This window comes from Hyperolius riggenbachi, chromosome 6, assembly GCF_040937935.1.
Source record: "Hyperolius riggenbachi isolate aHypRig1 chromosome 6, aHypRig1.pri, whole genome shotgun sequence".
NCBI lineage: Eukaryota > Metazoa > Chordata > Amphibia > Anura > Hyperoliidae > Hyperolius > Hyperolius riggenbachi.
In genome coordinates this window covers 259569571-259595172 of record NC_090651.1, presented here as the reverse complement: position 1 = coordinate 259595172, position 25602 = coordinate 259569571, and the positions used below count along the sequence as shown (strand labels likewise).

General features: G+C 42.9%; 1 protein-coding gene across 1 annotated transcript in view; it reads left to right on the top strand.

The window, feature by feature from the left end:
* The first annotated feature begins 5556 nt into the window (after window positions 1-5556).
* Window positions 5557-25602, top strand: part of LOC137521463 (uncharacterized) — a 33670-nt gene continuing 13624 nt past the window's right edge. Inside the window, exons 1-2 of the mRNA XM_068240755.1 lie at window positions 5557-5813; window positions 24250-24424. Coding sequence (XP_068096856.1) covers window positions 5630-5813; window positions 24250-24424 — 359 coding nt within the window. The 5' untranslated portion in view covers window positions 5557-5629. The remainder of the gene's footprint in view (window positions 5814-24249; window positions 24425-25602) is intronic.

The following is a 25602-nucleotide window of genomic DNA, read 5'->3' as shown; positions in this document are numbered from 1 at the left end:
TTTATCCAGCAAAAAAATCTGATTGGCTGTTTGTAGCTCTGCCCCATTTAGTGAATTTGAACCCCAGTCACCCAATGACCGACTGTAGCAAGTTTGAACCCTCTGCCATTAACAGTGTAAGAATGACAGCAGTTTAAATATTTCCCTTGGAAATCAATAGGTGAATTTTGAATGGCTGTTGTAGGCTCCACCCACTCCTGAATCTTTCTCTCATTCACCCAGTGACTACCGTATTTCGCGCTGTATAAGACGCTCCGGAATATAAGACGCACCCAGGTTTAGAGGGCAAAAACCAGAGAAAAAAAAGATATATACTAAACCTGGTGCGTCCATATTCCAGGAGAGTCTTGTACATGTTACCCCTCAAATGTTGTCCTCCTGTGTAACATTGTCTCCCCATGTGTCCTCTGTGTCCCTCATACATGCCCCATGTGTCACCCATGCCTGCCCTATGTGTCCCCCATGCATGCCCTATGTGTCCTCTGTGTCCCCCATACCTGCCCCATGTGTCACCCATGCATACCCCATGTGTCATCTGTGTGTCCCTCATACATGCACCATGTGCCCTGTGTCACCCATGCCTGCCCTATATGCTTGCCCTATGTGTTGTCTGTGTCCCCCATACCTGTCCCATGTGTCCTCTGTGGCAACCATGCATGTCCCATGTGTCCTCTGTGTGTCCCTCATGCCTACCCCATGTGCTTGTGTCCCCCATGTGTCCTCTGTGTCCCTCATGCCTGCCCCATGTGCCTGTGTCCCCATGTGTCACCTATGCATGCCTCATGTGTCCCTCATGTGCCTGTGTCCCCCATGTGTCCCGTGTCACCCATGCCTGCCGTGTCCTCTGTGTCCCTCATGCCTGCCCCATGTGCCTGTGTCCCCCGCATGTGTGTAAATTGTGGATGCACCCGACCGTTGCCTCTGCCCGCTCCCCATGCCTGTAATGTGTCGGCGTGTGTAATAAGTTCTCTCCCGCTGTGTGGCTGATCTCTGCGTGCCCCCGCTAGTGTATAATATGCCCGCTCCCCCGCCTGCCTTATCTCCCTCCCCCATGTGGTTGCTGCCCCCCCCCGGGTGTTAATCTGCAGCGGGCTTACCTCTCCGCCTTGCCTGCGAGGATTGGAGACCTCCTTCACAGCCGCGCATCTCGCTCTAGTGATCGGCATGTGATAATGACGCAATCACCACATGCCGATCACTAGAGCGAGATGCGCGGCTGTGAAGAAGGTCTACGATCCTCGCGGGCATGGCGGAGAGGTAAGCCGCTGCAGATTAACACCCGGGGGGCCAGCAACCACATGGGGGAGGGAGATAAGGCAGGCGGGGGAGCGGGCATATTATACACTAGCGGGGGCACGCAGAGATCAGCCACACAGCGGGAGGGAACTTATTACACACGCCGACACATTACAGGCATGGGGAGCGGGCAGAGGCAACGGTCGGATGCAGCTACACAGGCAGGGAATTCCCGACGTGGCGGCGGGTCGCGGTCCGTATCGGCGGGCGTTTCTAAGTCAGGAATTCCCTGCCTTTGCCGTATAAGATGCAGGGACTTTTTCCCCCTATTTTTTGGGAAGAAAAAGTGTGTCTTATACGGCGAAAAATACGGTAAGTGTGGCAAGTATGAAAACCCTGTGATTAACAGTCTAAGAATGGCTGCAGTTTACATTTTTCTATTTAAAATGAATGGCTGAAATGTGATTGGCTGTTTTATGCTCCGCCCTCGGTCACCAAGTGACCAACTGTGCCAAGTGTGGGGACTCTGGCTTTATTACTGTGAGAATGGCAGCCTTTTAAATTTTTCCCATTGACATGAATGGGTGAAATCTGATTTGCTGTTTGTAGCTCTGCCCAGATGTGCAGGGGGGTCGCAAGACCCCCAGAACATATCATACAACAACTGAAGTTTCTTAATGCTTCCTATACTGGAAAACAACATGAGACTCTTTTCTTTCCTACCAATGTTCTATTTCTTAGCTGTACTACACACACAATTCATTACTTCATAAATTTATTTTTGGTGCAAGTTTGCTTAAAATGCAGCTACAGAATTTGTGTATACAATTTGTGTAGAATAGGTTTTGTTTCTGTTCATTTCACAGAGGGAAACAAAAAAACATTCCACAGTGATTCACCTTGCCAGAAGTAAAAATGTCACCATCTGTGGTAGAGTAATACATTAAGAATGTAAATGTGACAATAAAAAAATGTAAATCAGGGAGAGGAAAGATTTTACAAAAGGTAAACATTGACTAATAATATGTAAATTAATATTTTTCAAAATAAGCAACTATTACTCATGAAGGGCATGGAAGCAGACATTGTAATTTCCCCCCACAGAGATTGAGTATGCCTGAAAACTATGCTGAACCATAGTTGGTCCCAAATCTTATACTAGATCCGACCAAGAGACAAATCTCTCTCTTATCGAATCTGAAAAGAGAGAGATTTGTCAGCTGCCCATACATTCATGCTGAAATCGATCCAGAATCAGCCCCAATTTTAAGTTCCCAAGTTTATGTATGTATCATGTAGTGTATGTAAGTCTAGGGTCAATTTGGGGGGAAGCCAATTTGTTTTTCGGAGGTGTGGGAGGAAACTGCAGCGCCAGAGGAAACCCACGCAGACACGGAGAGAACATACAAACTCCTTGCAGATGTTGACCTAGCTGGGATTTAAATCCAAGATCCAGCGCTGCAAGGTGGGAGCGCTAACCACTAGGAAACCGGGCTGCCCGTTGCATTGGTGAATTATATGTTGATCTTTTCACCAATCTAGTGACAGACTCAACAGATCCTTTTGACCAGGACACAATTTGTGTCAAGGCCACATAGGGCCATGCCTAGGGCAGCAGGTGAGAAGCAGGTGAGAAGCAGATGAGCAGGGGCGGCCGGCACTCAGGCAGTTAATAGGTGCTGGCCAGCACATAAACCCTACCAGTTTGCAGCCACCCCGCTTCCTGTGCACATTGCAGGCGTCTAAGGATTGGGTGATGCCTGAGAGCGGAGCAGTCTAGAGCAGCAGCAGAGTCACTAACCTCTCTTGGCTCCATCGTGGAAACGTCATCCTCTCCCTCACTTAGCTGCTGTGCGCCTCTCTCTCCAGCCGGTGATTTCTGTCTTGTGATTCGCTGGTAATGCTGGTAACGTGCTGGTGCATCAAATATGGGAAATTGTGGCTGGAGAGAGAAGCACACAGCCACTAACTGAGGGAGAGGATGTAGTTTCAGCGATGGAGCCAGGAGAGGTAAGTCCCTGGGTGAGGGGAAGGGGAGGCAGCCACCTAGGTACCTATAGGAGAGGGGGGGACAGCCACCTAGCTACCTATAGGGGAATGGCCACCTAGCTGCCTATAGGTAAGGGGCAAACGGCAATCTAGCTACCTATAGGGTATTGGAGGAACAGAGGCCATCTGGCTACTTATTCTGTAAGGGGAGGGGAAACGGCCACCTGGCTACCTATACTGGAGGGGGAATGGAGGATGGCCACCTGGCTACTTATACTGGAGGGAGGGGGGAACAGCCACCTGGCTACCCATACTAATGGGGGAAGGCACTGGGCTACCTATACTATAGGGAGGGGGGAGGGTAAGGGGTAAGGGTAGTGGAGATGCTGTTGGTCAGGAACAGCCGGTGACAGTGGGCTTGGGAGGTAATTTGTCATTGGTGTCACACTAGTGGGGAGTTTGTTTTTACCTCTTTAATGTACCAATAACATGAAAAATGTAAGAGTAAAATTTGCTACAAATTACTTTATGCCTATGGTGCTGTCACTTACAGTTGACAGTAAAATTATGACAGATCTGACATATTTTAGACTAGTCCATCTCCTCATGTGGAATTCTCTTGGTGTTCATTATTTTTAAAAGCACTTAGTGAATGGTAGTTGCTTAGTTCAACGGCTAGAAAAATGAGCCAATGAGTAGCCAGTCATCATCTTTGTATAGATCCTTTCCAGGGAGGGCTTTTGTACAGAATAAAGGAAATACCAAGAATTCCCATGAGGGGATGGATCAGTAATCAAAGTTTTGCCATTAAATGTAAGTGACATTGTCATAGGAAAAATGTTATTTATTTTACATTTTACCCTTGGAGTAATGTTCCTCCGATATGTATGTGTGTACATTCATTTTCATGTTTACAATTTTTGTTATAGTGATCCTCTAAAACACACCTGACCCGAGGCAAAGCTACCTAAGGTAAGCAGAGAGGTAGATTCATGGTGGATCCACATACCCCTGTGTGTTGCCTGCTCTTCTCTTCATTGCCCCTGGTTCCCAGGGCTGGTTGGGACTTTTTGCTGCCTGCGAGGACGCAATCTGCTTGTAGACCTCATATTTTCGTGACCTGCTGCAGCTCCCATAGTAGCTCGTATAACGGAAGTAATTACTTCCAGTATATGCGTGGCTATGGGAGCCACTGCGGGTCATGAAGATCTGAGGTCTACAGGACAGGCAAGGGGTACCTGGTGAGCCTGTCCTGCTGCAGGAGGTGGCCTCCACTTGCTTCAAGAAGGTAAGTGGCGGTCCGGGGAGGATCCCCAAAGTCGGGAGCAAAGGGGGTGGGCGGGATGCTGCCTGATGCGTGATGCTGCCTGAGGAAGCGGCGTCATGGGTGGGACGGCCCTGCTGGTTCCCATAATCATTCCCTGAAAAATCTGACTTTTGGCTAAAGTCACATTTTCAGAAAGGAAGAGGCAGGCTTCCTGTGATGTTCTCTCCTATCACCGTCTCAATCCCTGCTCTTCTCTGCCCTTGTATTTACTACCCCCCTGAGGAGGGGGTGGGAGGGTGATAGGAGGGGACAGATCTGACAGGCGTTGTACTGGTCCATCTGCTCATGGGGGATTCTTGGTATTTCAGTATATCAGTATTCCCTTTATTCTTTACAAAATCACTCCCTAGAAAGAATCTATACAAAGATGCTGACTGACCTCCCTACTCATTAGTCTACTATTATGGTAGTAGGATTGACTCCACCATTCACTAAGTGCTTTTGAAAATAAAAAAAACCCAAAGAATCCCACATAAGGAGATGGACTGGTCCAAACCCTGTCAGATCTGTCATATTTTTACTGCCTACTGTGACAGCAACATACATAAAAAGGTAATGTATAGTGGATTTTAAAAGGGCTTCTACTAGTTCTGTCTCTCCATGTAGGTGACATGAGGGATCTCACATCATTTGACGATGATGCTATTTTCCCTGTCAATTTGTAGAAAGTGTGAGTTTTTTCCTTGACGAAGCATTCTAACCCCTTACCTCTACCAAACAGACCAAACCACCACTCCTTTCTTAATTTTATGTGTTTGATAGAACCTCATTTAACCTCTTCCATTGTATTTTTCTTGTAAGCTATGTACTACAGTATCTATGCAGTGCCAGGAGATTATTCAGTGACGTCTAATAAAAGATAATTGGTTGCATGACACAGTGTGGATAATAACTTCCTTTCGGGTGATTTTTTTTTTCTGAATAGTTAATGTGTAAGCTGGATGAGGTAAGAACTGTGGTAATTAGTCCTGCCCTCCAAACAGCTGGCTATAAAGTAGACTGTTCCCAAGCCTTTGTTTTCTCATCGCTATTGTACCTGTTCACTGCACAGGAGTTAGTCAGAACTCAGCATCTCCAATGGCACCGACAGGATTTACTGCTCTTTTCCTGGTCCTGGGTCTGGTGGTATCTGCAGCATATGGCAATACTGTTATCGACACTCAATGTAGTATGCTCAGCAATAATGCGACCAGTAACAACACTTCAGCGTTTACTCTAACCATCACTCCTGAGACTCTGACTGATAACAGTAAATACACTGGTAAGTTTATTTTCTGCTTATCCAATAATATCTTCATTTTTATTATCAGATCAGAGACACCGCATTAATGCTTGGTATGCTGAATGTTTAAAACATTAAGGTGGTTTTATTCTCTCAGTTTGATTGTTTTGCTTGGGGTGTGTAAATGATTATAATTTCCCTTAAAACGGATTACTGGTGTGTTTTGATAAAATGTTCGGATTCTCAACAAACAGGAGGTTAAGTAGAAGATTTAGATCACATTCATGGGAACTGATTTTATTCCACATCATGTAGAAATAGTGAATATTAACCAGTTTTGAACAATTTACAATTGAATTTGATGAAAACTATAAGGATGCTCATTCAGATTCATTCATCCATTGAGGGTGGTTAGTTGATCAAGTTCAGATTATTGGCCATGTCCAATGTCTGTGGGCTGCTTACCAGAAATGATTCCAGAAGCCCCTGAGAAATACAAGCAAATGGGCAATTTAGCCTACTAAAGTATTCATACATCAAACTTCAGTTTTAAAGGACACCACCTTGAAGTAAATTGTTTTATGTTACAGATTTGTTTAAGGCCACACCTGAAACTTACTTGAATCCATCTTGTTCTGATATTAAACTGCAAACTACGGATTACGTTGAGTAACACAAGGAGGTTTTCCATACATGGCCCAACAGTGCATTAATCTATCCAGCATTTGTATGACCCTGGGGGGCAGTACATGTTTTTGGCCAATCACCTCAACATCATACGCAAAGCTCATTCCAGCTTGCTGAAGCAAGTTACCCTTCTGAAATGGTTACCCATATGTGCCGTTCTAAAGAATAGCAGTAAAGTAGCAAATATAATGAGAGCAGGTCCTGGTGGATTTAAGGAAGACCAGATATCTGATGGCCAACTGTTGTCATGCAACAAATCCTCATCTTGCATGCAAATCCTTATTCTGATCTTGGTATGAGGCTGTTTGTTCCCAGAAATTACAGTACCTTTAGCTCCATCATTATCTCTTAGATTACAGCATTGTACTCTCCTGTAGTGCAACATGCTGTGCTATTGAGAATGTAAATCTCCTTTAAGATAGCCATACTAGCGACTTGGCCACTGACTGACCATCTCATTCAATAGTTTTTCTTGAATCAGATGAAAATCGGTTCTGCCAAGTGCATACCCGATCGGCAATGCGATCAATCTTGGGCCGATTGGACATGCTGAAAGATGTCAGGCCATTGTGGTCGATCAGGTGCGTGGCAGTAACGGCGAGCGATATCGGGACGAGCAATGAGCGTGATGATTCATTAATTTTAAAGGTGCTCTACCCCCGATGTCCGATGCTGTATACTTTACCTGTCTGCGTCCGCCACTGGCTCCGAGCTCGTGTGGTTGGCAGAGTAACGTCGGCACCTGTGTGACAAGAGAGGCAGGCGAGCGGCATCACAAGGCTGATCCCTAAACAATTTAAACATGAAATTGATCGGGAATCGGCATGCCATGTATGGGCAGGCAACAGATCTTTCCCTAGTCAGATTCGATCACAGAGAGATCTGTCTCTTGGTCGATCTGTCTATCTGATGTATCAACTTTACTCAATAGCCTTTAGATATTTATTGATGCACCTAGAAGTCCTAGGAAAAGATATGATATACCACTAATTTAGAGGAAGGCCATTTATGTACCTGTACATTTTGTGGGTCCGTCTCTGCATAAGTGTAGCGGGACCATTTCCTCCAGAACACAGGACTGCTAAAGCTGTTTCCCCCCTTCCTATGTGATACCCACGCTACATCAATCATTAGAAATAAAGGGCAGTTGTTGTTTTGTTTGCCTGTTTATTTTTTTTGTAGTTTTTTTTTTTTATGCCCTCACTTGTCAAATGGCCATGGCAATAGTTTGGAATAGTAAGGGAAAAGGAGGGAGATTCATTAAGAAAGTTGCACATGTGCCATAAATCTATTACATACTGATCAGTTGTGGGTGCTGTGTGGCTGATTTGATAAACCTTTATCATTTAGGCTACATTCACATTGGGCATTGTTTTGCATTCCCTCTAGCAGCAGGAACCCAACGGAATGAGAAAGTTGTGCCGCACATTATGTTAGTGTCACATACAGTGAAGGACACAGTCAACGAAAAGTATGCTTCACTGTCACTGTCAACATGCCCAGTTTAAAGTAACGTGATGCCGCATGTCGTTATACCACATTGTGAATGCAGCATAGGCGATGTTTTGCAGTGCGGAAAGCCACATTACAAAGCGGCCGCTACGCCACCCTGCAGTGCAGCACTGTGAACGCAGCCTTAAAAAAAAGAATTCCTGTCAAGAGATGGTTCCCCCAACAGCTAAATCAGTGATACTATACAACAGTCACTCTATGCAGATGATGATTTATTGATATGAAAACACCTTATGACCTCATTTGAAGGAAAACAAAAATGTTTGATATATTTTTGTGGGCATCATTACTTTCTCACTATCATTGGTTTATTTCTACAAAGCACTGCTGACCCTTGATTTTGAATGATTGATACTGTGTGTTTGTCTGTAGCTGATTGTTGTTACAGAAAATGCTCTTAAACTACTTTCAAGCTTCTGACTTTTGTGGCTGATACAATGGTTTACAGCAAAATCAGATGGTGGTAGATTTTCTGTAGATGCGCCAAACCTCCTCTGCCTGTTGGGGGGAAGCTTTCCCAGCCAACTGCTATATGCATATAAAAATGCCACAGTGGGGGTACTCCCACCAGTGTTGCTTGCAAATTTTTAGCATAAAAAATGGCATTTTAGATTTAGATAATTTTTTGGTGAAAATACATTGTATTTTCACAATATGGCACAAATTCATGAAAATCATTATTCTTTACCATGAAAACGTGAAAAGTTGGTTATTTATCGTGAAAATTTGCAAAAACTGCGAAAAATCATTTATTTTAGCAAGAAAATACATGCAAAATGCAAAAAAAATCACAAACTTATTACGAAATGATTTTTGATGGCACTTTCGCTCTCGGAAGTTAAATTTAACATTATTTTTGCAAAAATTAATGCGAAAAGAATATCAGCATTTTCGCTCATCACTGGCACCCACACACAAACATTTGTATTGAAAAAATGTTTATGCATAGCTCAGCTGAGCCCACCCAAGCAAACATGCCTGACTTCTGCACTCAGTTAGTAGAGAAGAAGATTGTGCTTTACATACCCAAAAACCATTTCATGTTTGTAACTAGGAATGCAGTTAGGAATCTGCATTTAACCACTTGCCGACCGCACGCTTATACCGTGCGTCGGCAAAGTGGCAGCTGCAGGACCAGCGACGCAGTACTGCGTCGCCAGCTGCAGGCTAATTAATCAGGAAGCAGCCGCTCGCGCGAGCGGCTGCTTCCTGTCAATTCACGGCGGGGGGCTCCGTGAATAGCCTGCGGGCCGCCGATGGCGGCTCGCAGGCTAAATGTAAACACAAGCGGAAATAATCCGCTTTGTTTACATTTGTACGGCGCTGCTGCGCAGCAGCGCCGTAAGGCAGATCGGCGATCCCCGGCCAATCAGCGGCCGGGGATCGCCTCCATGTGACAGGGGACGTCCTGTCACTGGCTGCACAGGACGGATAGCGTCCTGTGCAGCCTCGATCGCCGGGGGGGGCAGCAGGTAGGAGAGGGAGGGGGGAATTTCGCCGCGGAGGGGGGCTTTGAGGTGCCCCCCCCCCCCCCCCGCAACACCCAGCAGGCAGAAGAGATCAGACCCCCCCCAGCACATCATCCCCATAGGGGGAAAAAAAGGGGGGCAATCTGATCTCTCTGCCTGCTACCTGATCTGTGCTGGGGGCTGCAGAGCCCACCCAGCACAGATCAGTAAAAACAGCGCTGGTCCTTAACCACTTCCCAACTGAGGGGTTTTACCCCTTCAGCATCCGAGCAATTTTCTCCTTTCAGCGCTCCTTACATTCATTCGCCTATAACTTTATCATTACTTATCGCAATGAAATTAACTATATCTTGTTTTTTTCGCCACCAATTAGGCTTTCTTTAGGTGGGACATTATGCCAAGAATAATTTTATTCTAAATCTGTTTTAATGGGAAAATAGGAAAACATATGGGAAAAAAAACATTTTTCAGTTTTCGGCCATTATAGTTTTTAAATAATGCATGCTACTGTAATTAAAACCCATGAAATGTATTTGCCCTTTTGTCCCGGTTATAAAACCATTTAAATTATGTCCCTATCACAATGTTTGGCGCCAATATTTTATTTGGAAATAAAGGTGCATTTTTTTCAGTTTTGCGTCCATCCCTAATTACAAGCCCATAGTTTATAAAGTAACAGTGTTGTACCCTCCTGATATAAATATTTAAAAAGTTCAGTCCCTAAGGTAACTATTTATGTATTTTTTTTAATTGTACATTTTTTATTTTTTTTTTAATTACAAAAAAAAAAAAAATGGGGAGTGTGGGAGGTAATGAGTTAATTTTTTTTGTATAAGTAATGTATGTGTGTGTGAAAAATAGTTTAGGGTGTAGTTTACTATTTGGCCACAAGATGGCAACAGTTTAATGCGACCTCCAAGCTTCCTTCCGGAAGCTTGGAGGAAGTACAAAGAGGCTGGTATTTTTTTTTTTTTTTTACAATGATCGAGCTGCTTAGCGAAAGCAGCAGATCATTGCGGGGGCAGAGATCAACGAACGGGAATGTATTTTCCCGTTCATTGATCTCCGGGCGAGCGGGCAGCGGCGTGCACGATCGCGGGAGTGCGAGCGGGAGAGCGGACATCGGCGGTAGCGGCGGTAGCGGCGGGGGGTGCGTATATCTACGCTCCGGGCGGGGAAGTGAAGTCCAAAGGAGCGTAGATATACTGTACGGCGGCGGGGAACCAGTTAAGGGGGGGTAAAGGGTGGGTCATCAAGTGGTTAACAAGATGAGCTATGAATGAGAGCATTGCACAGTTTTTGAGTGAGATCGCCCCTTTATTTTTTTGTATAATGGCATTCATTACTCAACAACTGTGCCATTTTTCTGCTTAGGAAACTTGTTACAGAGAAGCTTAGTTGTAGCATAAAACTATATCCTTTATTGTTTATGGAACATTGATTTCCTTGGTTTTGGATAAATGTAAGCTTGATACAACTACTATTTCTGGAACACATAATTTCATCCGCATCTGCTGAACTAAACAGGTCAAATTATTGACCTTGTAGAAAAAAACAGGGATGAGCAGAAACTACGCCAGTGCAAATGTACGCATCGTAGTTTGTAGGCAAAGTTTCAAAACTACGCTTACGAATGTATGCGTAGCGAAGTACCGCTACGCGTAGCTTATGCCTACTTCGCGTAGTTAACATGTGTATTGCGTAGTGAACTACGAATGCGTTACTCGCATGTATTTTTCCGCGTACAATTGTATGCTCACAAATTTACGCATTGGAAAAGGGAATGTACGCAGAGAAGAGTTCCTGGAATAAGCATTTGAAGAGGAATTAATGTGGAAAATATTCTGCATGGGGGCATAAGCATCCGCATACACTACGCTTCGCACTACTTGTAATTGCGTATTTTAACGCGTAGTCTACGAAATGCATACGAAGTGAACATTTAATTTCAAAGTCATAGTTAGGCAAAGCGTAATTGCGTAAAACTACGCGTAGTTCCAGCGTAGCGAAGTTGGCTGACTACGACCATCCCTGGAAAAAACACGGTGTAATTTCTTCTGCTACATAGAATGAATTTAGATAGGAAACACATTTAAATATGTTACAGATTGCCCAGCAAGCTCATGGTGAACCAGAACTCCTTTCACTCATAAGGAAAATAAAGATCAAGTCATAAGGTGTCATCTTGTTTTACACGTATCTTTAATGTATCTTTAATGTCAGTATGGAAGATTACTCATACTGCTTATACAAGTATGAGCACCCCTCCTTTACTAACTCTGCCAACTCTACTTTGAACATACTCATTGTTAACTCTTGCAGTGCTACTCCAGATATGGAATATAAACAGGGTCGGATTTACTATAAGGCACTGTAGGCACTGATGGAAGGGCGGCTCACACCCCTCTCCAAGTGCCTCCCTCCTGCCTTCCCTATGCAGGGTCCCAAGCGGAGTGTAAATTAGGGGTTACTCACTCAGGTCTCAGCATTCCACTGACCAAATCTACTTTCAGTTGGGGGCACCTCTAGCTATCTAATACTTGGGGGCACCTCTGAGGGTACTTCAGGCTGCCTAATACTAAGGGGCACCTGTAACTACCTATAACGGGCAAGGGAAGTGAGCAAGAAGTGACAGCTGTGACAGCCAGACAGCACACTTTGGAAGCAGCTTGGCAGGTGTTTGTAGGTTCATGGAGGGTGAGGTTTAGGGTGCCAGGACATCTGTGCCTATTGGCTCCTGTGATGTAAATCCGTGCATGAATATAAAACTAACAATATTTTTTAGATAACATCCATTCTTAATTTCCCTACAAGTTCTTCTGTTACAGTTACTTTCATCTATGCAGTTACTATCACTATTAGCACACGTCCTGCTGTGCCTGTGAGCAAAACTTTGATTAATGCTGCTATGAACAAGGACAAATGCTAAATATAAGGTGATTAGTTTTGTAGGTCCTGTCCAACTATATCAGCTATAAGGGCAAGTGAATGAACACCTGGGAGACTAGCTGACAGGTTATATGTTTGTTCCACGTTTAATACAGACTTGTTCAGGGTCCTCAAGGCCAATGCTAAATCCTTCACTCACCTCTGACAGACTCAGTTGATTATTAGTAAAACACTGAGGTTTCATACAGATGGTGTTCTACTTCTGGATAAAAGTGAGAGAGCTTCTAGCTGAAGGAACTATACCAGAGCTGTGCTAGCATGGGAAGATTTTAGAACATTCTAATAAATGAAAGATAAAATATTTTATATTTGTCATCATGCAGCTGAAAAAAAGGCTGCTATTTATTATTATAATTTAGAAAATAAATTTTATTTCTGAAATCTTGTATTTTTAATTTGGGTCCACTTTAAAGGAAGTTGCTACTGCAGGACACTGCTGTATCATCATTTGCAGCTGTGGCTAGTCCTTACACGTCTTGTACTAGAACCATTAACTTTTGCTGGCCTTTCATTGTGATTTGGCTTGTTTTTATTGTTATTATTTTTGTTTTGTTTTTGTTTATCTCTGTGATCTCTGCTTGCCCTGAACTTGGACTGAATAATGTATATTAAGATTGTAAGCTGCCTGCCCCAACCTTGACTTGATTTATGATCACAATTGTCTTCTGCCCACTTTGACCTGACCTTGGCTAGTCCTCAACCATGCTTCCACAAGACATTTGTCTGCATTTGTGCAAGTCCTAGCACTGTGAAGAACCTGTTCCTCTTGTCTCCTGTTGGTCAATACTGGAGGTTGTGACCTTGTGGCTACTAGGCAGGAAAGTTGTCCGCTGCCCACAAGGGACGGCAGTCCATTATCCCCGTTAGGGTTATTTGGTTAAAATCCATAGCCACTTATACTCCATGACCTGGGAGATCCCATAAAACTGGTTTGGGGAACAACAGTGTCCAATCAAGGTCTCTACTAAATTCAACAATGACTTTTGCACTAGGGGTATTGGCAGTTATAAACTGTTGTTATTTATGCTACTGAGATCTTTGGTTAGGCCAGGGTTGTTTTCTAGAAACAAGCATGTCATTGATAAGTTGCATAACTGAAACAATACATTTTCACTGGGATCAACAGGAATATATAATTATGTTTCAATACAAGTTCACCCTGTAAGCCTGCTGCTAGCAAGTCAGAGCCATCCAGAAGACCACATTTCAGCCAAATCTCCTGGTTTCGGCCTCAAAAATATTTCTTATATCTATATATTGCTGTAAATAGGTATGTGGCCCCTCCTTCCCACTGATGTTTTTGCTGCCAGTCAGCTGCTGTGGGCTGACGTGTTTTATTCAATAAAGGATCCAATTAAGCCATTGCCCAGTTGAAACACTGCTCATGTGAAGCGGAATTTCCAATTTTTTTTAATCGCATGAACGCAGGCTTTGTTATCTATCTGTAAAAGCAGGTTATTAAGCCCTAATTAATCAGCCTCTCTCACATATGGCATATTCTCAGATAAAAGTCACATTAAATATTAACTTCTAAAAAAATAATGTTATCATAAACTTCCATGAAGATAAACATGAAGTTGATAAATAACAGCTATAGAAATATAATTTATTGTGAACTTAAGTATGCATATTTTTAAATATAACTAAGTTGCTTTAGTGACCGTGCATGATCTGTGTTTGTTTTTACTGCAGTAAGCCAGATGCAGGTACTCTGTGGCACCAGGCTAGGGGCCCTTTTCCACTGGTGACTGAACTGTGCCCTCAGTGAGCATTTACCAGGCAGCAGCGAGCAGTTGCCAGGCAGCAGCAAGGAGTTGCCAGGCAACAGCGAGCAGTTGCCGGGCAGCAGCAAACAGTTATGAGAGTTCATCAGTCTTTTTGCTGCCTATCAACTCCTCATGGGAAAGGGCCCTAAATGTTTTGAAGGTTTATTTGGTAGAGACGGTAAATAAGACCTTGCACCTTCATTCAAATGTCATGATTAATGCCTATTATATGCAGCTTGAAACTGCACTAATCAAAATAACTTCCTGTTAATATTGATTAGTTCAGTTTCAAGCGGCAAAGAATTTACATGAAATCTGCATGCAAGTCAAAATGATCTGCATTGGCCAATGGACATCTCTAAACAGACATCAGTATTTAAGGCTAACTTCAACAGATGGCCAATGGGGGGAAAAGTTTGCATTAGACTTACTTTGAGAGTTACATTTAAAACTAGCACCATTCACAAAAGGTATTCTTAGTCCTAAACAGACACCCATTAGCATTGCCTGTATATACATGTATAGTTCATGAATTAGTGCTAAAAGAAATCCTCTTTACAAATCATCTGTTCAAGAGCCTCCTTACCAGCCATTATGAAAACCTCAGACATCAACAGGTGTAGACTATTGGGTGCAGACTGTGCCATGGTTCCTTGTTGTCAAAACAGCAGTGTTGTGGTTTCCAATTAGCAGAAACAGCCACTCCCCAAATAGCCTGCTATCAACTTCCTAAGCTCAGCTGCTTCAGGTCCCATGAACACAGTTTTAAACCAGATCTGTAAGTGTACATGCTAAATTCACATAAAAAAAATTACAACGGAATCGTCAGCCATAAAATCAACTTCCATGTACCCACTGCACTGTGTTTACTATGCAGTCTGGAACTTGGCACTGCATTGCAAGCATTCCAACAAAATCATAAATGATTCCGTTGTAATAAATATTCTCTGTCAGCCTGGCTCTATTTGGAACATTGCTGATGAGTAGGAAGCTTGTCATCTCCCCACCCACATTTCTGCTCCTCATTGATTGGCGGAGGGCAGTTCAGTGTGAAGCTGATGAAATACGATCTATTCTGTGCTCTCATGTGTTTACAAAGCAAGCTAGCTATGACAGTGCAGTTTCAAGGAGAAAAAAAAAAGAGTAAGGGAGGAAATTGAACCAGAATTGGCTTCAGTTAAAGGTAGTAAAAATGTATACACCTGAAAAAGTTTTCTCTTTATTAACTATATAAAATTCACTGAAATCAAAACATGGACATTACAATACACATGTTATGTAAGTAGAACAAGTATATATCTACTTATATATGTGTTTTTTTCCTAGGATAGTATGGCTGCTCCTGCTGCTTTAACATTTTGGTGCTCTGATTGCTAAGCTACCATATGTTATATTAAGCGTATGGAATGGTTAAAGCACTTGTTAGGATACAGGATTCAAGTCTGATGATTTGAAGGCACAACAGTCGAAGACACCTGTATTTTTAAGCTAACTAATAAATGGGGTCATCCTGATTCAAAACTTCTTGGAATGGTTAAAATGAACTTGTTATTTGGCTAAAACATTACGACTAATATAATGTAGCTGCAAGTCCCATGTCAAAAGCTTAGTTACTGTCTACGATATTTGTTAAGAAGCAGGAACAAAGTTTCCACAGATATATAATAAATCGCTTTTATCTGCCTTATCTTATCAGGCGTTACATGGTTTGATAGTATTTGGCAGGAGAGAACATTTGTTCAGTTAAATGATGGATTTGAGAGTGCTTTGTCCAACTCTGTACCAACATATCAGGCATTGCTGCATCTAGGCAAAAGCTCATTGGTTTTAATCAAGGGTGTATAGCTAACAACTTTATATTGCACTAATAATCTAATTTTGCTTCTTTATTATCACTATTATTATCGTTATTGCTGGGAGAAGTGACAGGTGTACTTTAAAGAGGCACTGTAGTGGCATATAATATAATATAGTAGAATGCAGTAAGATACCTACTTTCATGTTAATGTTCCTGGTTTCAGCATCAGAAACACTTCCTATATATTGCTGTGTATTAAATATAACCCTGTCCTGCCTAGACTGATTAGCTAGGGAATTCTCCACCCTTTTCCTCCCGACTACCCGGAGCATTCTGGGACAACAAGTATATTCTGTATTGCCTTCAGAACTCTCAGTAACCAAACATTCCACATTGATGTAAATCAGGGTAAGGCAAGATTTTACAATGGGCAAACTCTGCATAAATAATTTATACATTAATATTGCAAACAAGAGTAAGCAATGTTATTAATTATGTTATTTTCACTAGAGTTCTACTTAAAAGAGCCACAGTACTTATGCAGGAAATAACAGTTATTTACTTGTCCTTCGTAATGCATAAATTAACTGAATGATATTCCCCACTTAAGGCTTTGTTCACATCTAGCTAGCTTAGATGGCTGTGCGATCCGAACGCAACGCATACAATCGCACGCCAGCTGCGCCGCTGCCCGCTGTGCTGCTGATCCCATCCACTGACAGTGATGGGATCAGCTCTGCGCTTGCGGGTAAAATGCAAGCGCTTCATAGCGCATCGTACTGCTGCGCAGCGCAGTAGATGTGAATGGTAGAAGTGCTGTCTATGCCTTTCTGCCGTTCCTACGTTTCAGCACATCATACGCGCTTCCAAATGCGCACGGAAGAAAGTAGCACCCCTCCTTTCCATACTGGACGTTCTAAAATAGTATAATTACAATTTAGAAAGGAAGCAGGGCATCTAGTGGTGAAGATTCTATTGATCAATATGGGGCTTTTGACATCCAAGGCATACATTGCCTCTTCATAAATCATTAATAAATGTTCAGATAAACTCTTTTGTCTCTTTTTATATCCTTTACTGCCATATCATTAGTAGGCTAGCCAGAGCATACGTTCTTTGAACTTCCTCTTCTTTCTAAAGTTATTTCCTGGTATGTGTGCAGTTTTTCCCCTGGAAGCCACCATAGTAATCATTTAACAATAGAGAACAAATAGTGTCAACTACACAGTAAAGGTCTTGAGCCTATAGCAACTTCACTGGAACACTCGAAGTAAAAGAAAAAACAACAACTCTGAACTTTTATTGGAAGAGATCTTTTATAAAAAATGGCATTTGTAAATTACAGAAAATATTCAAACTATGGTCCAATGTCTTTTCTATTAGTGGGTTGTGAACTCTCGGGGGGATCAAGGGACCTTCCAAACAAGACAAGCAAAAAAGCACAAAGACACCAGGAGCCTCTTATGGCGTAGTAGGTCAGGAAATAGTTCCTATGTAAAGACAATTACATGAATAGCAGTACTTCTCATCCAGATTCCGGATATCTGGGTAACCCGGATATCCGACCTTTTTTCAGCTATCCGATTCGGATTCCGGATTTTTTTTCAAATCCGGATAGCTATCTGCGGATATTTGGTCGCATACCCCAGACATCCGCAGATATCAGGCGGATATCCGGATCCGAATACTGTAACTAAGGAGATGACATCATTGAGTCAATCAGAGGGCTCCTAGCAGAAGCCCTAGCAACCAATCACAGAAGGGAACCTTGGCCAGCCCCACCTGACCTCATTGAGCCAATCAGAGGACTCACCAGCCTAAGCCCTGGCATCCAATCACAGAAGGGAACCCTAGCCAGCTCTCCTGTGAGTGCCATGATGAGAAAACTCATCCTGTGTGACTGCTCAGTCACTGAGAGACATGCTGCAGTGCTGCTGGCCTAGCAGTACTGTATACTGTGATAAACCTAAAGCTGTTCAGTGATTAACCTCTTCACTATCACTACACTATTGTTGTATTGTTAATTAGCTTGATTTCATTGTGTGACAGTCAGAGTGTGTGCAGTGCTGCAGGGCTGCTGCAGCTGCTATGTGTCTGTGTGTGTGCTGTGCACAGACCAGGCCAGCTGCTGCCTGCTGGCCAGCTATTAGCCTTAGCTAGCTACAGTATAGGTTAGGTTAGGGATTAGGGAATAGGATTACTGTGTTATTGTGTAGTTAGTACTGCAGTACTGCAGTCAGTGCTAGTAGTTGTTAGAGTAGTAGTACTACTGTGTTAGCTTACTACAGAACTGCTGTGCTGCTGAGCAGTGCCAGTGTGACAGTTAGTGTCTTCTCCTCTGCTGTCTGACTGTCACTCGGCATGTGGCACTTGGCACGTGGCCCTTTGCACGTGGCACTTGGCATGTGTCACGTGGCACTTGGCACGTGTCACTTGGCACATGTCACGTGTCACTTGGCCACTTTGTTTTTTTTCGGGGGGGGGGGGGGATTTTAAGTCCCCAAAACATCAATTAGTGTTTCCCTTTAAAAAATAATGGTGATACATGCCTCATTTACCCTAAAAAATGTTTTTTAAAGCAATTTAAAGGCCACTTCCGTTTTTTCTATCCAGATATCTGAATCCGGCCGGATACCCCGGATACTGAGGTCGGATATCCGATTCAGATTCGGATTGGAAAATTTTGAAATCGGATATCCGACCCGGATCGGATATCTAGGTATCCGGATCCGGGTCAATCTGGATTTTGAAAAGGGGTATCCGAGCAGCACTAATAGTACTTGCAAACATGGGTTGCAAAGAGTCACAACCCCAGTGTAAATGTCATTGAGAAAATCCCGTCCTCACTCACATTCTTAAAGTGATCCTGAGCCAAAGCTCGGGATCAGATCCTAACCTTAAGAGAGGGAAGCCTCAGAATCCTATTGAGGCTATTCTTGTTACTCCATAGTCCCCCATTGCTGAGTGCGGCTCCCCTCCACATCCAGGCCATGCAGCTCCTCTTCCTATAGTGTGGCCATGTAGTAGCCACGCGAGCCTGCTCCCACATGAGCAGTACCATGGAGCTCGCGGCTCTGGCTTACTGTGCATGCACGAGCGGGCTTGATCGGCTATTGTGCAGCCACTCTATAGGAAAAGGACCTGCTCAGCCACAAGGTGAGTAGCGACAATGCCTTGTCGCTAATCTTTTGGGTGGGTGAGGTCAGCAACGAGGGACAATGGAGTGCCAAGGGACGCCTCAATCGGATCCTGAGGCTTCCCTCTCTTTAGTTAAGTATCTCGTTTTGTACCCAATCTTCGGCTCGGGCGCTCTTTAACTCTCCGGCTGGGTAGGTCACACTCCAAGAGAAACATGTTAAAGTTCCAAGAAACTGAAAACAGACCACCACCCCCCTTCCCCCTAGTAGAATGTGTGGAGACAATTGGAGGGGGTGGAGCACCCCGAGGTGCAAGGATAATGGCTCAGTAGTACCAATAAAAGTTTTCATAAAAGTTTTAACATCGCTTATCTCCAAGAAAGGACAACGTCTAAATGAGGTAAGTACAAATTTTATTATAAGATCAGACACCTGGGAGATAACGTGATTAGCAAATCTTAAGCCTAATCTACACGCAGCTAATCGAGCCGCCGGATCGACTCTGCCGCATCCCCGCGTGTACCCGCCGCGTCCCCGCTCGCCCGCGCGTGCGTCGGCTTTGATCCCCTCTCGTCCCCTCCGGAGCCGCTTATCTTCCGCTCGATTCCCTGCCATTGTCCGCTCGTGGGGAACGAGCAGGGAATCGGCCGCGGCGAGATCAGACCTGTCGGATCTTATCAATCGAGCCGCATTGACGGCTCGATTGATAAGACACATCGCTCCGTGTAGACCCAGCTTTATTCCACTTCTTCAGGTCAATAAAAAAAGTGTCTGTTGGAAATAATAAAAAAGCTTACCTCCAAAATGGACAAATTACAATTCAGACACAGGTAAGCTATGTTATTGGTACTACCCAGCCATTATCCTCACACCCCAGGGCACCTCCTCCCCCTTAGTTGTTTCCACACAGCTCCACCAGTTCTATTGAAGTGTAGTCTATTTTCAGTTTCTTGGAACCGTTACATTTTTTTTCATGGCGTGTGACCCACCAAAGGCTTCATAGCTGAAACTCCTTCCTACTTAGTTGGTTAGCCAATAAATGGTATCATCCTGATTCAAAAGTTCTTGCTTTTACTGATGGTTAAAACAGTACAACACTCTACTGCTTCCTTTATGGAGGTAAGCTGTTTCATTATTTCCACATTATTCATTAGCTATCATTGCTACAACACCATTTTTGGGGTGCCTCTACCTCTCCATTTTTTTACCCTCAGCATTGCCCACCCTTAGATTAAAAGACAACTGTAGTGAGAAGTACATGGAGGCTGCCATATTTATTTCCTTTTAAACAATACCAGTTGCCTGGCAGTCCTGCTGGTCAATTAGCCTGCAGAAGTGTCTGAATCACACCAGAAACAAGCATGCAGGTAATCTAATCAGATCTGGCAATAATGTTAGAAACACCTGACCTGCATGGGTGGGTTTATAGCTAAATGTTTTAGAGGCAGAGGATCAGCAGGGCAGTGAGGCAACTAGTATTACTTAAAAGGCAATACATATGGCAGCGTCCATATACCTCTCACTTCAGTTGTCCTTTAATGCTGAGAAATTTAGTTTTGTGTCTCAAGTGTCCAACCAATGGACTCCACAGAGGCAAGCAGCCAAGTAGTGCTTTTAGGCCATTGCTTTGCTTACCAATACGTAATTAAATAAATAAATCCAACATATTTCTTTAAAGTGGACCTGAACTCTTGCACAGGACAGAAGGAAAGCATAAATGTTCCTGATATGCATTAAAAGTGCTTTGCTTTTTATTCAGGTCGAAGCGGCATTCAACTGCCTCATTTGCATTCATAAAAGCACTCGCTTTTCTTTTCTTTACTCCTGCTGCAATACAAAAAAAAAAATCTTCCTCTGGGCTTGTGCCTAACCCCTATAGCCCGGGGCGTAACTATAGAAAGAGTCGTCTAGAGCCCAGTTGTGGAGGGGGGGGAGGGGCAGGGCTGTGGGCGGTCCCCAGCGGCATAACCTCTCTCTCTGAGATACAGGGGCACATCCTCCACTTGTTAGGGGTTGGGGATCAGGATGGCCAGACATGTTATATATCAGATGTCCAGCTGCAATGAAGTGGCCAGGCTGGAGGTACCCATGTAACATGACTGCAGGAATATAGTTGGAGAAATTGATTATTATGAGGGGTTTTTTTGTTTTTTTTTAAGGGAACTGGGCATGCCAATGTTTGACATCCATTAAAAACTGCTAGCTTTGTGACTGTTCTATTAATCCCCTTATTGAAATCCTTTCCAAGCTGTCACCTGATACCCAGTTACAGTTGAGGTGTTCTAACACTATTTACCTGCCTTCTAGCCATGTGCACCTGCTATATTTAGATGCTTTCCGAGAAAAGCACAGTCAGGGAGGGAACAAATACCGTGCATTAATAACAAGAAGCAAAACACTGCCCTAAAAAACAGATTTTTTTTCACCAGGTTGTTATGCAAGCACAGTGTTTATACACTCATATCTGAATGTGTGATGGCAATATCTTGATAGGTCTTTAGGGTTCTGATTCCTTCTTGATAAATTTGACATTTATTAAATGTTTAGAGTTTTACATGATTGCTCTGACCTTGGGTTTTATTTAAAGGTCATGAGGAAGTCTTTTATGCAGGTTCCACCCCCCTTAACATCAACTATGCAGTATGATAATTAGTTCAAAACTTAATACCTAATCTCAGGAACAGTTTTAAATATGCCACATGACAGCTAAAGCTGAACACTCACCTGAATAACGCAGGAAGATGGATCCCAGCGATGTCCCCCAAAGTCATGCGTTCACCGATCCATCTTCCTGTCTGTGGGTACATGCAATGTCACGCAAGAGCACATGATGGGGCGAATAGGAAGTCAAGCAATTGCGGAGTCATTGGAGATCTTAAAGATCTGATCCGCCGTGAAGGCCGTTATTAGGGATGATCGGAAAGACCAAATTCCGTTCCGCCGGAAGCACGGATTCCGTCAGTGTTAAATTCCGTCACTATGAAAATTCCGCCGAATTTGTACAAAATTCTGCGGAATTCCGGATTCCGTCGGAAAAATTAAAAAAATCGCTAAAGGAACCCTGTTTACCCTATATGATAGCCCATAGACCCTATTAACCCTCCCTTCCTTCTCCCTCCTTCCCTCCCTCCTCCCAGAAGGAGGAGGGTCTCATCTTCCAGGGAAATGTAGTATTTCAAAAGCCAGCTTACATACCGTGGCTGGGAATTGAACCCAGGCTGGGCTGGGAATTGAACCCAGGTCTTAGTGTGTGGTAGGTAACTCACTTAACCACTATATATTGAATATATTGCTGCATATGTCTAATACCTGTACTTCTTTGCACTATTACTGCTCCTTATGTATTTTAATCTTTTTATTTGATTTTATTTATTTGTATAACTCTGTTGAGGAATATAGCACATGGGCGGGTTTACAGCTTTGGTGTTTTCCCCACCTTGTTGGGTGGTGTCTCACCGCCCCCAATTGCTTCTTCCTCTTTTTAAATCTGACATTGAGAACTGTGAAATTAGCTATGACTAAGGACCTCGGTCCGAAACATGTCAGCTAGGAGGTTTTGACTGTACTAGGATATGTCCTAAATACATTGTTGCGGATCTCCCTTCTACTTTATTCTATTATGATTTGGCCAGGCTGCCTTTGATCCAGCACTGTCTGACACAGCACAGTGGAGCGGTTTCCTGACTCTGTAAATAATGATCTAGGCTTGCAGAATTATAGTTTAAGGGTTAGTAATTATTAGTAAGCATGCATCCACATTTCTTTACCAAGTGTTGTAGCAACATCACCCAAGGAAGAGGGGACTCCATCAATCCTCCGTAGGGAAAAACCCCTGGCGACACAATTCATCATGTCTGTTGGTCTCAGCAAAGTCCAGGTGTTTTCCCAACCCAATTACACTACCTAAACCATAACACACGCAAGCGCATATTCGGTTGCTGTCGTAGGCGCATGATTACAGTACAAATCTATGATATCCACTTTTGCACAATACAACACAGCCGAGTGTGGACACCTCATGCTCACTGAATGGGAAAACAATGGCTTATTTAGTACGCATGCGTATCTCATGCACCTTTATCCCACGACTACCCGCACAAACTGGCTGTAGCAGGATTCAGGAATGCATCAACATTCTTCACTGAACCCAAATAGCATCCAGGATATCTGTAATAGCATCCAGGATATCTGTAATAGCATCCAGGATATCTGTAATAGCATCCAGGATATCTGTAATAGCATCCAGGATATCTGTAATAGCATCCAGGATATCTGTAATAGCATCCAGGATATCTGGAATTGAACTCAGATAATACCCAGGCACTGAACTCCAGTACCCAGAAGCAAAGACATATGAGAGTGAACACTAAACATACATACATACAGTACATACGACATTCATGTCACTTGTGTATCTCATAAACCTATCTCTATCTCACGGCTTCATGACATGGAACATAATGGATGCTCTTAATTCTGGGAAATGTCAGCCATTTGTTATGAGGGACATAATGTCAGTGCTTGTTGCGAAGGGTGCGGGTGCAGAAATAATGTTCAATTCAGAAGGGGGTGTAATAGATACACTTGTTATTATAGAAAAAAGCATATAATGACAGACCATGCTATGAAATGGAAGCCTAAAGGTGGCCTTACATCTAGCGATGGTGGGCAGATTCGACCAAGAGACAGATCTCTCTCTGATTGAATCTCTCTGATTGGAGAGATCTGTCAGCTGCCCATAGACCGCAGGCTGGTTCCTGATCGATTTCAGCATGAAATCTTGCAGGAATCGGCCTAGTGATGCCGCTTGTCGCCTCACGCCCCGGCACTGTCCATAATAGTAGCTCTTGTTATTTGGTGGAGAAAATAACAGGTGTGGCATGATAGCAATTCTTGTTATTGTAGCTGAGACCTTCTGAAAGGCCAAAATCGCTGGTCATTATAGAGAGCATACTGATGCTATATGTTATGATTAAGGAAGTATAATGATGGTAGTGCTTATTGAACCAGGTGGTAAAGGGGATATGCTAGATGCATTTTATATTCTGGTGGTGTAATGTTCATGCTTGAAGTTGTGGGGAGAACATGAAGTTATTAGAGTCTGAATGTATTATTATAGTGAGGGATCTTTACCACTGTTTTTGCTTTTTTTTACAGTGCACTTAAATGGCAGCAGCAACTTCACAGCCATCTTACAAGCTTTATCAGAGTCCAACCAAGTAGGAAACTGGTCTTCAGGCAATAGTGACTGCAATGGAAGTCCTTTGTTTGCGAATACAACTGACATCAATGCAACATGGACTTCAGCCAATGAGTCATCTGTTGTCATACGGTGAGTGTTACTAATTCAAAGACAAGCATCCCCATTTTTATTTGTTGATGCTTTTGTCAGTCAGGGCCATCTCATGTGTACATCCTCCCCAATCCTGACCGATGCCTTGTCCAGAGATTCAGAGTTCGGGATCATCTTGGTCGAGCACATTATTTCCCACCTTACTCTGCCTGCTGGAAGTCAGTCCATTATGCACCGCACCTTCTCTCCTTCTACCCTCCTCAAAATCAACAGCAGGGGTTGCAAAGCTATGTTCTCACAACTTATCTGTACAGCACTTAGCCTAACACTGTCACTATCATGGGGAATCAGAACTAAAAGGATGTTGTAATATACTAAAATGAACCTAAAAGCTTCCATACTAAAAACCTATGTGAAATATAAATGTACTTTCTGAAAATAGGTCTTTGCAGTTATTCAGCTTCTGGTTAGCTAGAAGGAACCCCCATGATGCATCACTTCTATTCAGTGACTGGATATGCAAATAATTCCTTAAGGCCCCCAAAAAGCCAAGCCACTGGTGTACAATGTATGTATATAGTGTTACATTAAAACATCAGTTAGCTAAAAAAAAACAATAGCACTTTCTTTAACCTACAGTGTTGTTCACCTTATGCATTCGAGCAACTTTCCCCATTAATTCGCCAATAACTTTATCACTACTTATCACAACTAATTGATCTATAACTTGTTTTTTTCTGTCACTAATTAGGCTTTCTTTGGGTACATTTTGCTAAGAATTATTTTTTTCTAAATCCATTTTAACAGGAAGATTAAGAAAGAAATGGAAAAAAATCATTATTTCTCAATTTTTGGCCATTATAGTTTGAAATTAATACATGCTACCATAATTAAAACTCATGTATTTTATTTGCCCATTTGCCCCGGTTATTACACTATTTTAATGATGTCCCTATCACAATTTATGGTGCCGATATTTTATTTAGAAATAAAGGTGCATTTTTTCTATTTGCGTCCATCGCTATTTACAAGCTTATATTTTACAAAAATATAATATTATACTCTTTTGACATGTATATTTAAAAAGTTCAGACCCTTACGTTACTATTTATGTTGTTGTTGTTATTTTTAATTGTATTTTTTTAGTTTTTCTTTTATTAAAAATTGTATGTGGGTAATTTTTGGTGTGGGAGGTAAACAGCTAATTTTAAATGTAA